Source organism: Pieris brassicae, chromosome 6 (assembly GCF_905147105.1).
Source record: "Pieris brassicae chromosome 6, ilPieBrab1.1, whole genome shotgun sequence".
In the NCBI taxonomy this organism is placed as follows: Eukaryota; Metazoa; Arthropoda; class Insecta; order Lepidoptera; family Pieridae; genus Pieris; species Pieris brassicae.
In genome coordinates this window covers 7815236-7833839 of record NC_059670.1, presented here as the reverse complement: position 1 = coordinate 7833839, position 18604 = coordinate 7815236, and the positions used below count along the sequence as shown (strand labels likewise).

The 18604-nt window shown below is 32.8% G+C and overlaps 1 protein-coding gene across 4 annotated transcripts; it reads right to left on the bottom strand.

Annotated features, from left to right (window-relative positions):
* Positions 1-83: 83 nt before the first annotated feature.
* LOC123711216 lies at positions 84-18040 on the bottom strand. Of its 4 annotated transcripts, none has more exons than XM_045663698.1 (15): positions 17952-18040; positions 13080-13250; positions 12748-12889; positions 11196-11283; positions 9046-9227; positions 8471-8661; positions 8166-8278; positions 7670-7835; positions 6804-7036; positions 6137-6262; positions 5631-5751; positions 4560-4678; positions 2861-3081; positions 2378-2561; positions 84-1520 (listed from the first exon to the last, which is right to left on the bottom strand). In XM_045663698.1, the coding sequence occupies exons 2-15, from the start codon at positions 13105-13107 to the stop codon at positions 1374-1376; spliced, it is 2061 nt and encodes a 686-aa protein (XP_045519654.1). In that variant the 5' UTR covers positions 13108-13250; positions 17952-18040; the 3' UTR covers positions 84-1373. The 4 variants fall into 4 exon arrangements, with proteins under 4 accessions (XP_045519654.1, XP_045519653.1, XP_045519655.1 ...); XM_045663697.1 differs by lacking the exon at positions 17952-18040 and adding an exon at positions 14122-14138; XM_045663699.1 differs by lacking the exon at positions 17952-18040 and adding an exon at positions 13395-13449.
* Between the last annotated feature and the right edge of the window lie 564 nt (positions 18041-18604).

The following is an 18604-nucleotide window of genomic DNA, read 5'->3' as shown; positions in this document are numbered from 1 at the left end:
TTGTTTAATACAAGAAACTGTTAATTTTTATAAGTAATCATAACAATGAAATTTACAGTATTTACAATTTTCCTGACCTACATTGTAATAATAAAAATAATAAAAATTTATAAAAAGAAAATTAAAACAGATTTAACAAATTCGTTGAGCGAGGAAAGCATCAGCTCTAGTGTCACCGGTACTGTCTACCGGGAGCCAACCTACACGCTAAGTATTATAATATATTATGCTATTAATATTTAATATTTAATACATAATGGACTTAGAATTAATATCACAATAGTAGCCTCAGTGTATAAAAGATTTTCTATGAAACAAACGCCGGTAAATTATTTATTACCTATTTTTTACACTGTTTTGATAATGCACAAAATAATAATATACAGTATTAACAATTATTATATTAAGCAGTATGAACAGCAATACTCAGAAGTTGCATTTAGAGTTAACATATTTATACAATTGGTTACTAGTTAAACTAAAGGAAATTTTACACAGTATATAATAGAACAGTGTTGGCCTAGTGGCTTCAGCGTGCGACTCTTATCCTAGAGGTCGTAGGTTCGTTTCCCGGCTGTGCAACCAATTGACTTTCTTTCTATGTGCACATTTAACATTCGCTCTAACGGTAAAGGCAATCTCCGTAAGAAAACGTGTGGCGTGTGTCAGACACATGAGGCTGATCACCTACTTGCCTGTTACATTGACAAATTACTATGAAACAGATACGGAAATCTGGATCTAGACCTAACAATGTTATAGCGCCACTAGTTTTTTTTATATAGAACAATAATTAATCCTTTTCTTGTACCTGTCTGTCCTTTTTTGAATCATCAAAAATTATAACCAATTACATTATTTTACTATTCTACTAAAAATCCTAGCCTCACTAACCTTTATTGCGAGAAATATAGTAATACAATACTTTAATACATATAATTAAAACTAATATGGAACGAACACAGTACTAACAATTGACAATATAAAATAAATCCCAAGTTATCGCCTCCGTGGTCTACGCACATGGAGTATAATTTACACTACTCGAAAAAATCCTGTATTAAGCCACGGGGTAGACATATATTATTTAAGTTTACAGAACTACAAATAGATTATAATTATTTCTTATTTTTTATAAAACTAAACAATAACAACGTCTTGATTCATATTTCTTAACATTTTCGATATCGTAAAAAAACATTTCAAGTTAAAAGTGTTAACATCAATTCAACGGAAGTAAAAATATTTTGAATTCTGGTTTAATTTTGTACCTTATTGTACTCCTCTTCATGTATTCTCGATCATAGATAGTTAAAACCAACTCCAAAGTTGGGTTCTTGGAGAAAATATTCAGTATGATGCTCTTCTATATATCATTGAAATGCAAATATCATAATAAGCACAGGTACAGCAAGTACGCACACAATGTAGACCGAAGTCCGGGGTTCACATTCCGATATTATCACGAATTGTTCGTTCCAAAGAGAGTCATTGTTTCGAAGGGGCAGCTCAAGGACTACCTGGAAATTACCAAACAGTCAATCTATTAAAATGATTATGAACAATGAGATATTTTTAATTGGTACAAATAAGTTAATACCAATGTTAACACGACTTCTTCCAGCCAGTAATGCATGTCGTTTTAAAGAAGAGAACAATACATTTGGTTAATATTCTATATTTGCAAACTAATTTATATTTAATATTTTTTGTGACAGTCTCTAATCGGTCCCTAAAATAGAATACCCACCCGAACCTCGGACCTATCGACGAAAATTGGACCCCTGGCTTGGTTGTTCCGCCCTTAACCAGTTAACGCCGAGAAAATTAACTCGAGAAAAATCAACCAATCGTGGGGCTTTATTATAAAGAACTGTTATTTACAAAACAAAATTAAATATACATCAATTTTATCTATTTTATGAACTCATAATTTATGGTATTAATAATACAAATCATTTATTTATTAAATTACCTGATATATAACAAACTTGTATTTATTGTAAAAATCACCGGATATTGTTGGATAAAGTATCACAGACGAAGCGGTTTCTCTGATTAGTTAGCGTCTACACGGCTTACAATAGAAGTGTTGTTAATATTCTAATTATTAAATACAATAAGAATATATCAACTATATCGATATAAACTAACCATAAATATAAATATTAATTATGGTAATTATAGTAACGTATTCGTTATACAATTTTAGGAAATCTAACACCTGAAAAATTGTTCTTAGTTTAAGTAAGCATTATTTAAGCGAAAATAAACGCGAAACGTTGCCTCGGCGTGGCGACTGCTTTAAAAGCTTGACAAAAGCTCAATTCATCCTACGTTAAAGAACTTTTTTATAATTTATATAATTAAATTTTACCTTTTGTGAGGAAAATATATCAAGTGGAAGATCACATCTATCAGTCTTATTCCTGCATTCCCTAAGCGTAGTCCTGGCGACATCATATCTGGTCTTCTGAAGGTCGAAGCGAGCTTTGATGAAGTTTTTTTGTACTTCATTCTCTGAATTAAACACGAAGAAGTAATAGCCGTTTGCTGGGACTCTGGAATATTAGATTTATTATTATTATATTTATTTACATTATTAGTTTTATTAAAAAAGACGATGGAAACGGTACTACGTGTTACGGAATAAATTATATTTTGAGGAAGCTTATGTGAGATTTTTCGTTTTGCTTATAAATAGTGAATTTGTATAATTGTGTATTAGTCTCGTAATTAATTGTTCCCTACAAATATGACTTCTGTATGTCACTTCGCGTTCAGCGTCGGCTGTAAATCTTATAATTATCTTAGTAATACTCTTTATAAACCTATAACTCATAGGACAGCTTAAACCGACCTGTAAGTCAGCGCATTGGCCCTAGCTGCAACCAACGTGTCAGCTCCATCATGGCACTCACGATGAGGTGTTAGTGGAAGATTAAGAATAAGTCCTTCACATTCCAACAAAGCTTCTTCACTACTGGAGAATGAGGACCAAAATTCGGAATTGGACATGTCAAAAGGAGTCGTTTCGTTCACTGTCTGATGATGCTCTGCGTAGCCATCTGGAGACAAACCCTGTAACGCGAAATATATAGTGACAATATTGCAGACGTTAATTAAGCTAAGGCTGCAAATCTTAAAGGATTTGGAATAATAGTTCTTCTGGCTCGCAGAGTGCATGCTAAGCAAAAACTCATTTTCACCCAAAAGTTATGTGTAAGCTTAGTCTAAGTATACACTTTCGGTGACCTGGACTCCATTCCTATGTAATGACTTAAGGCCCATTTAGATGGAGAAAGTTTCGCGTCTCAAAGTTACGATTATCGAAAGAATATAAAAAAGTCACTTCTAAACATTCACACCTGTCGCTCTTCCAGTTTGGCGACAATTACCTCGCAATGGAAAAAAATTATTGTGTCCGTGGAAACAAAATTTCAAAAGCAATTATCATAGTATTGTCTTTAGTTTAGTCTTTAGTCTTTAGTAACATAGCTTTTACAGATTAAAAAAACACTTTTTAAACGGATTGAAGCTATGTATTATTATTGAAAACTTTGAGTGCGTGCTTTTTTTCCGACGTTTCGCGTGCTTTACAGCGTGCGTGGTCACGGTGACTTAAAATTATGTAAATAATTATAAGTTTTCAATAATAATACATAGCTTCAATCCATTTAAAAAGTGTTTTCTTAGCAATTATCATATTTCGAGGTTTTGGACCTTTTGCTACCATGTGTACCAGTGTAGTGCATAAGGGTGTTTTAATTATTCCTGCTCTTCTAAGACGAGAATTAATTAAACGGAAACGGATGATGAGAGATGAGATGTTGGGTTAATTTTCATTTTCTGTGTTCCACAAACAGTCGTAACTTCTATAAAGTTCAATGAACTTAATATTATCGGCAGCGCCAAATTTGAAGGATTTTTGTGTTATTTCATAGATCAATAACCTAGTAATCACTAAACTCGAATGAAACATTTTTCACTCAAAACGGTTCAAACCGATATGTACCATACTCGTATGAACAAAAAAAATGTCGTACGAGATCGTGTTTATACTAGTCAAGATTCTCGTAAGAAAGAATCTTACTAAAATGTCTATGTGTAAACAGACGCAGGAAATTATCGCCTAGCGCTAAATCACTGGCGATTCTCGTATGACATAACCTTTGTACCTCTAACAGCACGCGGCTGGTCTTCGACAGACAATGTGTTGTTAGTACGATATACGAACATACGGCTGATATAGTTTTTGAAGTGTCTGGAATATGACCGACTGCTCCATATCCACTTTGTTCAAAGCAATCGCTGCAATACTATTTTCTTTAACACCCCATTCCATAGTGTAATTTGATAATAAACACGAAGATGATAAATGTCACAAAACCAAAAGAAGTTTTTAAAACAATATACGTATTCCAATTTCAAAATATTTAACAAGTTGACAAAAATAAAAGACTTTTGTAACAGTATTTATGGCCAGACTAGTTTTACGAGTATATAGATATGTGTGTGTATTAAGAAGACGCAAGTATAAAGCTAACAAATTTAGGTACCTCCTCAGCAGCATAGTCCCTAGCTTCATCGTCTGCATTGAGCTGCTGGGTAAGTTCTATATGGCCCAGCATCAGCTGGCGTTTAGTTCTTGCATCTTCACGAGCGACACGACGTTTTTCTGGAATTCGTAAAAGATAAACAATAGAAGATTAAAAAGATCTTTGCAATTGTCTTCGGTTTACGCAAAAGGCAATGTAAATAAATGTTTTAGAGGTTATATCGAAAAATTTCATATCAATCCTGACGACGACCGAAGCAAAGCATTCCAAACGTAAAATAAGATTAATCTCCACTAGTATTATTAAAAGGAAATATTCAATTGTTCATTTGTATAATGCAATATACGTACCAAACACTGTACGTACTGGACCGATTAAAACGATTATTTCACCATTTCCTACGTTACCCTTGATGAATATATGCTATAGAATATTAAAAAAAAAGTGAAATGTGAAAGGTGTGAAAATATACTAATAAAACTCCATATATCGCGTATGCTGTAGAAACTATTGACAATAGAACTAAGTGAACATCTCTTACCTTCCTAGTTTTTTAGAAGACATCAAAACCTTTAATAATCCTCGAAACTAGTCTATAACTAATACGGTTATATATAGTACGTACTTTTTCATGTTAAAATATACAAAAGTAACGACAAAGACTAGTCCATATTATTTACTATTAATTATAAAAATGAGGATTTGTATCCTAACAACTATAGGTATTGTATGGTAGGTATCAAATACACTTAAAAACTAGACCGATTACAAAAAAATTCTATAATATACATGAGCAATGTCTTATTTATTTGTATAATATTCAAAAATCTAGCCGTGCGAAGCTGAACGAGACCGCTACTATGTAATATAATTTAAAACAATTATTAAGTTGTATTTAATATTAATTAAATATAAACTACTTTTAATAAAGCACCACTTAATTTTGTCAAATTTTTAATACAGGAAATATGGGTTATTTCCTATGCTAGTGAAACTGAATTAAGTCGTGAATTAAAGGAAGATATTAACTTGATCGAAAGCTAGAGAGATAAGATAATATATAAAACCAACCCTGTCTTTGCGGTCTGGTCTTCTCCTCATCAATGGCTTCTACGAGAACCTTCCGGAGACGTTCTAGTTCTTCGTCACTACCTCTGACCGCTGACATCACTCGAGTCACGTCTGGGATATCCTGGGATTGAAAAGGACTGATTTGCTTATAATTTTTTAGCTTTACCAATATAGGACCTTCGACTAATAAGGTATTGAATAATAATTTGAATAAAAAAATATATAATCCAAGTATTTTTATTATCATTTTCAAGTCAATGTATAAGAATAGGTGGGAAATGTTCTTTCTTCAATATAATAATATGTTTGTCAGTAACGTAATAATTCAATGAGAAAAGAGATTAAAATTCTACCCCCATCCTAACACATTCATTTAAAATTTGTTAAGTTACTGTTGAGTTAGAACTGTTGTTTAAGTGATTTTACCAACGGAGACTGTTGGTTAAAACACTTAAATAACAAATAATAAAACCAAAAATAGATACAAGTTATACTAACTAATCTACCTTCTCTTTATATCCTACTCCCATACTTTCGTGCAGCCTCACAAGAACTCTCTTTCCCCTATCTCCAAGCGCTTGAAGACGATTTAGAACATCGAGGAACACTTCTTTCGAACTCTCTGCGTCATTCTAAAACATAGAACATTCAATACTATATTATTCCTCTTCCTGCATGTGAAAAGATATAAAACGAATTTATTACTATTTTGCAAAACATAGCATAGCTTTATTATAAATAGTTATAAGATTAGAATAATCATGAATAACAAACAAACATTTGACTAAGATTCTAAGGCACCTGTAATCTGTGTACAGATAAAACGACTCAATAAATAATAGGTACAACAAAAAATAAAATATCCAAATTGCTTAGACATAATTAATTCTTTTATTAACTTACTTATTTAAATCTTACGATCCTATTGCCAAAAGGACCTTAGGAGAAGCCTTTGTGTAATGAGAGAACATTAAGCAAATCATTTATCGTAATAGTAAACTTTCGTCTTAAGTCGGTTTAAAAAATTAAAATGCTAAGTATGTACCAAAAGATTTTGCGTATATTTATATACGTAATTGTCATTATCATACCTTGATAAAACAATTAGTATAATTAGCTTACTTTGTCATTGTCATTAAATAAAAAAATCTTTAAAATCTTCCAAAAACTTACCTCGGATTCTTTTTGTTTATCGTTCATTTTATCAATATCATTTAATATTTTTTTAGAATTATTAACTTTCATAGATTCGGTATCTATGCTATCATTTTTTATTTGAGTTGTATTATTTATAATACTATAATCTGTGGTGCTATTTAGATTAATATTAACGTGTGAACTGTTCATAATACTACTATCTAATTCAGTCTTTTGTGTCGCTGAGATACTAGAGTTCCCATCAATATCTGAAAAAAAATCAAGTACGTAGTTTAATATAAAAGGTCACTAATTTAGACACGTAAACCAATTTTTCAATAGATTTTAAAATTAATTTCGTAAAAAACTTCACGGCTACACAAGTTTCCCATGCATCTTCTCAGGCAAAGTGTGTTTAGAAACACAGTTATAAAACCTACAAACGTAAACTAAATTTGATAAATTGTGGATCGTAAATAAGACATTTGAACATTGAAGGATAATTCTATTACCTAAAAAGCGAAAAGTAAAATAAATAAAATATGACATTTACCACATACAATAAACAAAGCAATTAAACTATTAAATGTTATTATTAGAAGCCTTACCATCGTTATCACACAATAAAGCTTTGACATAATTAACAAACGACAGTCATAAACACAATAGGCATTATTTGTTATCTGTCGTTGCGATGAAAGGATTCGTTTGCACAGTGATAGTTGTTTCGGGCGCACTTTCTATGCTTCTATTTACAAGTACAATAGATATACTCTATCGGCTTATTTTAGAGAAATTGAATTGACTATGTCAGCGCAGACGCATCAATAATTTGTAGGGCAGTTGTTGTTCTGTGTTTCAGGTCTGTTGTAACTATTAATAGTCTAAAGTAGCTTATATACCTTTAAAAGAGATCCATTGTCTTTCATCCTTATCTACATTGGTGTCTCTGTGGCGATGTAAACTAGGAAGAGAAATAAGGTGTGATGGTGGATGATAGTCTTTTAGGGCTTCGTTCTTTGCCGCCTGACGTAGTGCATGTAGGTGCTCGAGTATTGCTCGTAATTCCTGGAGATAAATTGAAATTTATTGAATTTATAAGTGTTTTCCTTAAATTCCTATAACTATTATCATTTCAGAAAATCGGGTGAAAAATGCACTATAAATAACGTTTTGGTTATGTGTCTTAACTAATTTTAAAAATACCGAGTAGACATGGCCTGAATGCAGAATTGTCGAATCATAATAAAGATGCAAACTATAAATATCAGCATGGATGGACATGAGACGAAAATGTAATAAATTTATATCATAACGAAATATGTCTTTAAACTGTAACAAAAGTTAGAAAGTAGAACAAAGAGCAAATGTTTGGAAGGATAACTTTTACATACTCACTTTAGGATCGTGGTCAGTAACATCGATGTCTGGGACCCCTGCAGATGATGTAACGTTACTGACGTGAGAGGGATCGTGAAAACTCACACCAGCCTTGTGGCGCTTCATTGCTTCTGTATGAGAATAGGTATATGAATTAAAAATATTAAGCTGTTCGATATCAAGGTTTACGAGCTAGCTTAAAGAGGTAACACTTAATACTCAACAATAAACGATACCCTCTAAATTGCCTTTCAAAGTAACAAATAAACAAGAGTTTAAGTGCAAACCTAACAATCTGTCTGTCAAATGACCAAAGAAATTACCAGGATCATTAGCTTTTCCGTCTTCTTTTTTCAGCTGCATAATCTTTTCCCAGAGCGTGGCGTTGTTCATGAGTCCCAGCTGGTGTGCTTCTAGTAGTTCGTCCAGTTCTTCAGACGAATCGTCACCAATGTACGCGCACTCCTGCAGGTGTTTGTAGCCTTTTATCATTATTAGTGATGCACCTGGCCATCTAGAATATTGATATATGAATATTATGAGGAGATTCTATAAGTTTAATAGAGTATGTTTTCTCATGATGTGAACTGCCAAAATTAACCTCACTTATGTATATAAGATTTTATGAAGGGAATTACGAGGCTACATGGATGCTGCTTGTAGTCAACACTTTTCGCATCAGGGAAAAAATTACCTTGATCATAGCTTCCTTATCATATGCACATCACATAACCATACCTGATTATAGAAAATTTGAAATATATTATGAAAGGAAGAAATTAAACGAAGTGTTACTAGGCAACACATTAAAATGTATCAAAATTAAATTAATTATTAATTGAATTTAATTAGATTTAACGTCTTCTGAGATAGGACTAATTAGTGCCTTGATTTATACCTGCAACAGGCTGATACAGTCACAGTAGATCCCTTCAGCAGGTAAAAGCCCCAGTACTCTTTCATATCATCCTCCAGTTCAAGTTGTCGTGTCATTGAGACAGGAACTAAGTCTTCAGTCAACTCTGGGAGATCTGGGACTACGAACGCGTTGAATGTTGCATTCGATTTTACTACCTGTGTCTGTAAAAATACATCAGTCACAACATTTTATGGAATCTTACCGTTTCGTTATTTTAATAGCGATTATACATATTATGTAGTCTAAGTACTACCAAGTGTTTCTAAGTTTACTATATAAGCGGTTTTAATATTGAACTTAAAACTAGTGGCGCTACACATTTTATGTTCTGGGCCTCCGATTTGTGTATTTGATTTGGCAAGTAGGTAATCAGCCTTCTGTACCTACCTGACATACGCGACATCCTTTACAAGCAAGTGTTAAGTGCGCATATAGACAGAAAGTCCATTGGCGTACAGCTGGGGATCGAACCTACGACCTCAGCGATGTGAGTTGCACGCTAAAGCCACTGGGCCAACACTGTTGTTATATTGAAATAACCATATCGAAATTGGATCACGTAATAGCTAAGGGTATCGAATGAAATTCACGGTAAGGAATGAAGGGAAGGTTTTCAATGAAACTGTCTGTCACAATAAGATATAAAAGCAACTAACTAAAACACAAAACAATTAAAGTTATAAGAAGCGTATGACCTGTGTTCTTACTTCTACCGTGGGTTATCGTTACACAAACAATAGCTACATTGTTACTAACTAAGAATAAGATTTAAAAACAAGACTTGGCCCAAACATGACTCCCGTATGTCAAACACCAATACAATTATGACGAAACTTCCTTTTGAATCTCATCCTTAGTCCATACAGTCAGTGGCTATTAATAATTGAAAAGTGTTAATGAGGTTTGAGTTATTGAAAATAAGGCCGTTGGGAGAAAACAAACGATAGGTGAAAAAAAAATCCGCCTCGGAAAATGAGGCTGAGTTGCTATTTCTCGCCTAACAACCTAATGTAAGCCCACTTATAGATAATAACATCGAGTAGCAGTAATCGTTCAATATATCTACACATGTTCAGACACATTTACGCCTACAAAGATAAGATTATGGTTAAATATATAATTTGCTTAACAACGTCTGTTTTTAAACCCCATCTTTTTTATAACTGTTAACATAAATGAAAAAAAACTTTGACCGAGTTGAGTAAATAATAATTTAACATTTTGTTATTATAACTATACAGAACAAGAAATACCTATATCCATACTTTACATACGCTTTCATTCGCCTTGCCACACAATTGATGTAGTTAAGTTAATTCTAAAATAGGTACCGCTATCGTTAAACCATATTTGTTGTAATTTAAGAAATTAATAACATTATATTATCTTTTTAGACGCAACTGTGAAAAAATACTAGTTAAAAGTTTAGATAAAAAAAGGAAACACATATGAAACCATCAATTGACACTGAAATTTATTCCTGAGATAAACAAATCTTCCAGATGAATCAGTGATTGAATTCTACGACTACTAGAGATAAAGCGTCCTATCGTTAGCGTATATTTAGGACAATGAAGGCTGTGAATATTTTAGGTGCCCTAGGATTTTATTGGAGTAGTTTTCAGTTCTAAGATTAAGGATATATTCATCTGATAATAATGAAGAGAAACTTAGGTAATCGCAACGGAATTATTCAATTCGCTACCAGTCTTAATATCAGAATCAGTTGTTCATATACATTTATTTTAGGAAATACATTTGAAATAAGCTTCGATACTCCCTTATCTTTTATGACCTGGTCAAAGTTTATTGAATAAATGTCTGGTTAAAATTAGTATAATTTCTATGCTTTGATAACTTATCAATACTTACACAATGCATTTCGATTAAAATGAGGACGACAACGTTTATTTATGTCATGAAATAATGAGGAATGGAGAAAACTAATGAGGTGTTCAAGTGTTAGTAATATTCTTCTGAATACTAATGTTCTGATTCACGAGATTGTTTAAGGACTAGAAATTAAATTGTATACGAGGGATCAAGAATAAGATATTTTTTTTATAAGCGTCAACTTAGGACTTGTGAATGAGCAAATTATGACAGAAGTGTATAATGTACAGACCCACCTGGCACCAAGTAGGTGATATCTTGCCATCAATGAGCCGCATATCTGTCATGCTCATAGGATACATTTGGCCGGAGAAAACACGATATCTGTAAATAAACATCTGGTAAAGAGATATACCACGACGTGATTTACTTGTTTAAAACATATTATATGGCAATGGCAACAAAATATGGCATTTTATGTATTTTGATATGACTTAGCGTTATAGCTATTGCGTCATGAAATATGTCATGACGTTTGCAGAGTTTTACGTAGTCTTGTTAACGCTTAATAGTTTTTTCAAGTCTTCGCCGGAGGGCAACTTATGTGTTGAGCGTATCAGGGTGATACGATACGATAATATTGTGATTTTAAAATGCAGTTCGAAGATATTATTAGATACCAAAAGCTTTGGGTAATTAAAAAAAAATCACATAATTGCATAATAGTTTTATAATACGTATTTTTATTTACAATTATTATTATTTTTATTCTCATGAATTTTCAGGCTTTTGAGATGTGGTGTTACCGTCGCATGCTTCGCATCAGCCGGATCCAGAGAGTGACGAATTAAAGAGTCCTTAAACAAATCGGGACGACACGATAGTCTATGCAGAGTCTTAAAATACGGAAATTCGCATATCTCGGACATGATTTGCGTCACCACCGATACGACTTGTTGCGCCGAAATTCATGGAAAAGTCGTACGGGACGTTCCACAACCACAACACTAAAGTAGACCTGCATCTTATCTGCCGAGGAACTTGTAAGACTAGCGCAAGATACCCGACAATTCAAGTTGTTAATAGCCAACACAATCAAGTGGCCTGAAAAGCAGTAGATACCTATTTTTCAACTGGAGATTGGTCCACGGACAGCGGAGTTTTGCTTGAACATACACATCAATATAAGCTCATTTTTTTGAAGTTGGTAAATAATACCGAAATGAAATGGCCCTGAGATAAGAATAATAATAAAAAAATACACACGATATCGCTTGAACTTTGCCATTGATTTTCTGTCATAAATTATCTCCACTAACGCTATACAAGATAAACATGTGTTAATATACCGAAAAGGGTTAGGCTTTTTATATCTATAAAATATAACCAGCTAATAAATATATATATAAGTTAGATCAGGTGTCGTGCGTGACAATACATCAGTGTTGCTACATCCTTTTTAGGTCTGGGCCTCAGATTTCTGTATCTGTTTCATTATCATTTGTCAATCTACACACACGCGTCCTGACACACGCCGTCGACTAAGGCAAGCCGGGCACACGATGATTTCTTTCACCATTCGGCGAATGTTAAAACGTAAAAAGAAAGTCCAAAGGTGCACAGTGGGGAATCGAACCTACGACTACCGATATGATACTCGCACGCAGAAGCCACCAGGCTGTACTACACGGTGTGACGCTACATAAAAAAAATATACCTAAAGATCATTTATATGAAGAATATGTGAAGTTTCCAGAATGGTATGTAAATAAACTCTGCTGTATATATCATTCCAAATACAATTAACTTTTGACATACGACCCTTTAATTTGTGTATATTGCACTTACTTCATATATAGTGGAGTGAAGATACATATAGATGGGAGGACAATCATCAAAATAAGCAGCCTGCATAATCTTATGGGACCTTTGTAACAGGATCTATTAGGAACGCTTGTTTGTCGAGATGGTCTAGGTCTTGGCACCCCAGCTGGATAAAATAAAAAATAATAACTAAGTTAAATATAAAAACAATTAAAGTACTTATTTTTAATTTAGTTATAAACGAGAAACATAACAAAACGAATGCTAGGCTCTGAATTCATAACTTCATCGGGGCTCTAAGAGAAGATTTGAATTTAATAGATCAATAAATATAATAAAAAAACATTTTTGCTTACCTTCTAAAGGGACTAATTCTTGGTCCATCTTGATCACATCCCGATAAGTGTGGATAATAAGACGGTCTCCTATGCGTAATCAGCAATTAATTTATGGTTTCAAACTTCCATGTGATGTTAAATTAATTAAATATTTAATTATTTCTGGAATACGTTGTTGCTTTTGGTGAACTGTAATAAACAAAGTTTGAAGTTATTTTGGGTTTTATGAAATAATTATAATTCTTTAATTTAATTTATTTTTTCATATCGAATAAAATAACGCTTTTTACCGACTATATGAGTTTTAAAATATATAGTTATCAACTATAGTACCTTTATTAAATTTTGCTATAACAATTATTAGGCGCGACTTTGTGGTAAAATTGTGCGTATAATACTAATAAAACCTTCTTTCATGCAATATTTATATCATTATGACGTTATCTTTTCGATTTTCATGATTGTGATAACATAAAGCTAATCTTCTTAAAGAAACTGCTTAAAACCGTTTGATTGACGGCGGAAGAGTAACAAAGCGACATACTTATAAAAGGTGAATAAAGTTTATTTAATTATAAGTTCTGCTTAAAAATACAAGTAAATATGACTATGTATACTAATCTTACATATAAATTCAATGGAAAAGACACTAGCACATATAAAGATTTTCTCAAAATGTATGGTTTAACGAAGTGCTTTATATTATACAGATTGTAATATTATACGTAACAACACGTTTTGTGTACGCAGCGTCCATTATTTTAGAAGTATGCGGCTCTATAATATTTAGTTCCTTTTATACTTGTATTCTTCTAAACACACAACGGACCTAATGAGCGTTTAAGTGCGGAAACTATGTCTACCAACAATACTTGCATTCTTTGATTTTGCCTTTCAAACGTTGTATCGGTAATAACTATAATATGTTATCAAATAAAACTACATTTTTTCCCCTTATTAAAAAGCGAGGCTAATCGTACTTTCTATTGTTTAGTTAAGATATAACCCGTGGCATACCCTATTTAACACAAACATCTGAAAAAAATGCTTTATTACATACCGTTATCAATCGAATGTTGGATGTACCTAGGTAACACTGAAAATGTTTAGAAAATGAAAAACGGCTTAATGTAGAAAGTTTCCAAAACTTTTATTGTTTTCGAAGTAATCTCCGTTCCTTTCTGGCCCATTATACCTTAGATATCTCTTCTATGGCATTTTCCTTCGCTTTCACCGCATCTGCAGGGCTCATAAAAAGAATACCCCAAATTTTATCTTTAGTTCTTGGTAATAAATGAAAGTCGCAGAGCGGCAGGTCAGGACTGTATGGCGGACGACTCATTATCCCGATTCCTCTCATAGTCAAATATTAAACAGTCCGTTTTGCGAAGTGCGCTGAAGCATTGTCGTGGTGATCCTGCTTCAAGAGCGCTGCTGTCGATTTTTTTCCAAGACAACTGGCAAACAGCGATTGACATACCAGTCATCAGTAACTGTTCTTCCATCATCTAGCACAACTGTCGCGAAATGACCTTTCCGACCAAAGAATGAGGCAATCATCCTTTTTCCTTGACTTCTTTCTTTCTTTACCTTAATTGGTCGATACTCGAACCTCCCCTCGTTCACCTGTGACGATGTCAAATACAGCATTTAAGCCACCGCCGTGAACTTATCTAACATTTGGCGACAGTAGTCCATGCGAAGGTGTTTCTGGCCGTCGTTTAAAGTTTGGGGAATCCATCTGGTACAAAGCTTCCAGACGCCTAAATGTTCGTGTAATATTTTTATACAGTATAGGTCACTCTCCTATCTTCCTCTATAATATGTCGCACAGCACTGATGTTATCTTCAGTACTCGCCGTGTCGCGTCGTTTGCCGCCAATTCACAAAAACAAATGACAAATGAATGCAATATACTACATTAGGTTACCAAAGAGTTCTAAAATTGAAATTAAAAAAAAATCTTTAGCAATGTTTCTAACTGGCCAGTTCTAAACATTTTCAGTGTTGCCCACGTATTAACAGTGGCGAATTTACAAATTTTCAAGAAATAGGCTGTGAAGTTTTTGTCACCCTTGCCCCTACAATTGTCATGTCGTATATTAATAAAGTTTTATGTTTCATTTTTGAGCACAAAATTATACACAAACGATCCAGTTCGCAGGCTCCTACCTCCGCCAGTAGTAGGATAGACATGTATGAGGTGGGTTGGGGGGTTGGGCAAAATTCGTTGCAGACTTAGAAGTCTACACATGGATGCAGAAATATTTTGATTTATATGAGGTAGCGACAAACATCGGCTTCCAAATTTCCCGCCTTTTAAATCTGCCGGCCAAGGCTGTATTCAGCCTACTCAGCCTGCTGGTAAATTCCCCACCGTGTATTGATCATGGTGTATCTTTAAAAATAATCAGACGTCAGGACAGGGCTTAAAATTTAGACAACGAATTTAGTCATTCACCGTTTACAAGAAAAACCTATGGTTTTGAATGATATTTTTTTTCCTTGCGTATTATTAATGGAAACTATAATTTCTACTATCGATATTACTCATTGACTGAAACGTTTTAAACTCTTCTCATGGCCGCCTATCAGAGTCGTCGATTAAGTTTTCTCATTAAAAAAAACAGAGCAAGTATACATTAGTTAATTAAGGAAGCATAGAGCAGTGTGCCTTATTCAGCTTCACCGATAAAAGTTTGAACGAATTGTAATAAGGCTATCAAACTATACATTTCGAAGCTCTGCTAAATACAAGCAACGATAATTCATAATTGTCTCAGGTCTGGTCTGGAATCATACACTGAAATGACTTTTATTACTATATTAACAAATATTAATTACTCAATTTTACCTACTTATATAAGTGCAATGTCCTTACTACAAGCTGACATGATAAGATGTGTCAATATTTATATCCAATGCTCGTGTTGGCGATACATATAGATAATATACACATAAGTCTTGTATGTAATATTGGTTAAATTTTAGTCTCATAAGAGTCGACATAAGCGAATGTCCAATCACTGTTAACCTTTCTTTTCATTGAATTTTGACATCGTTGTAACATTTTAAATAAAACAGATTTAACTGATAATAATAATCCAGAGGCGCTACAACTCTGTCTTGGCCTCATATTCGTATCTTTGTTATTTTTTTTATATTCTAAATAAAAAATGATATATCTTTTATCTGACATTTTTGAATATGCGACACTTAATATCGTTTCCTCACGATGTTTTCTTTCTGCCTACCAGCGACTGTTAAATGCGCACATATTCAGTCCATTGCAGTGCACAGCCGGCAATCCAGGCTATGAGAGTCGCCGCTAGGCCTACACTATTTTTAGGCCAATACAGTTTTACCAAGCATACTAATTTTTCGAGAGCTTTTCAACAACTATAGGAGACGAGAGACTGGTAAATATTGAACAAAAATCAATAAGTATCAAAGAATTCGTATAATTATCTTTGGTAAAATCAAACAAAGGATTGGACAGCTTATAAAATAAAATGAATTAACTTTGACATTCTACATAGAATATATTAACTGCGACATGTGTTATTAAAATACCAAAATAAAACAAAAGCAGGCGACATTGAAAAGCAATTAATTGTCTATGAGCTGTTTAATAATTACAGGATTAAATGTAAATTAACAAACTACAAATATATTAGTTGTGTGACGTTTAACACTTTTTAATAACATAACGAAAAACCGGATATTATAATCTGGTTAAAATGCAAATGACCACAATAAAGAGGCACAATATTATTTATGGATAATGTTTAGTTTATTTAAGTAAATTTTGTTTATGTCTATCTTTAGTCCTCGATTCAAAGATTATACAAAAAGAATCTACATTCTCACTCTCCGGGAGAGCGTAAAATGCGGCAGCTCATAATAAAATGAAATAATGTTTTGTAGAAGTGTTATTTGGATGAACCACTTTGCAAGTACTACTTTAGGTAACTGTTGAGTGTGGCTTTAGTATATACTAGACGAGTTTTATAATGATGTGTAATACAAATATATTCCAACAGTGAAATCGCTATTCATAAACGTACGGATTAATTATGCTTTGTTTCATTGAAAACGTAATTAAACACTAATTTAACCAAATTACAATTAGTAATTTTACACTTATTTTCCTTAAGTTGAGCCATGCATGGCCTTGTTTACACGTGAGACGTCGAGACTGTACTACTGCAAATATTATTTTAAATTTAAAATCTTTCAAGTGTACATATTAGATTGTAAATAACGCTAAATGTTGAATCGAGGACTAAAGATTGAGATAGAAGAGATAAACAAAATTTACTTAAATAAACTAAACATTATCTATAAATTCACACTGTGCCTCTTTATTTGCATTTTAACCAGATTATAATATCCGGTTTTTCGTTATGTTATTAAAAAGTGTTAAACGTCACACAACTAATATATTTGTAGTTTAGTAATTTACATTTAAACCTGTAATTATTAAACACCTCATAGACAATTAATTTGTTTTCAATGTCGCCTGCTTTTGTTTTATTTTGGTATAATAACACATGTCGCAGTTAATATATTCTATGTAGAATGTCAAAGTTAATTCTTTTTATTTTATAAGCTGACAATGATTTGCGGCCCAAAACTTTGAAACCAATAAGAATAGACCATAGTAAAATTAAAACTGTCCTGGCGGACGCAATTGGACGATGTCTTCTATAAAAACTATACTTAAACAAGAACCCTGGTTCTAATACGCCAAAGGTATCTCACAAAGTTTCCAGCACAACTACTATAACTCTATATTATATACAAAAAGTCTCATCAGAGACCGAAAATTGTTGTAATATTTCACCAAAACACGCCGATATGTAGAGCAATTAAAACAGTAATACATACTATAACACAAATCGGTCAACACCCTCACAGTTCACACAAATTTTACTAAAAATACGCGCGTGCGCAACAAAAGACGCCTCAAGACTATCGTATCACTATCAACACTCAAAAATATCGTGATAGTATATAAATAGTAGTATTATTCTTTGTTGCCTTCCCCACGCTTAAACGGAACGTGTTCCTGTATTAATGAGTTTAAAAAATAAATACATTAGGTTATTAATGTTTTGAACTCGCATGTGTATGCCTCACTGGCGTATTCAGTCATTAAATAAGCTATATTATTTTAGGTAATTATAGATTACAATTAGTTCATTACAAGTCCAATTGAAAATTAAAAATATTTCTATCACTAATCAGGCTTTAATCGAAGGTGTCTGGTAACGTACATTGTTACAATGTACGTGTGTGTTTGATATAATTTTATGTGCTCATTTTATCGTGTTTTTTTTAGTTCTAGGCTAGTTCGATCGATAGATCAATATTTTGACAATTAGTGAATTATGTAACCAAAAATGATAAACAATCTACTCTCCTAGGCAACGAGCGAGTTTTTTTTTATCAAGCTTAGTATAATTCTTCTAATAGCGCTGATTCAGGAAATTTAATGAATCCAATTATGGACTTTCTTGCCATTGATTTTTAAGTTGTAA

Coding starts and splice junctions, on each gene's coding strand:
- LOC123711216 (XM_045663698.1), bottom strand. CDS start 13,107: ATGGACCAAGAATTAGTCCCTTTAGAAG. Junction 7,037..7,669: donor ACAATGGATCTCTTTTAAAG/GTATATAAGCTA, acceptor ATTTTTTTTCAG/ATATTGATGGGAACTCTAGT. Junction 6,263..6,803: donor ATAAACAAAAAGAATCCGAG/GTAAGTTTTTGG, acceptor TCTATGTTTTAG/AATGACGCAGAGAGTTCGAA.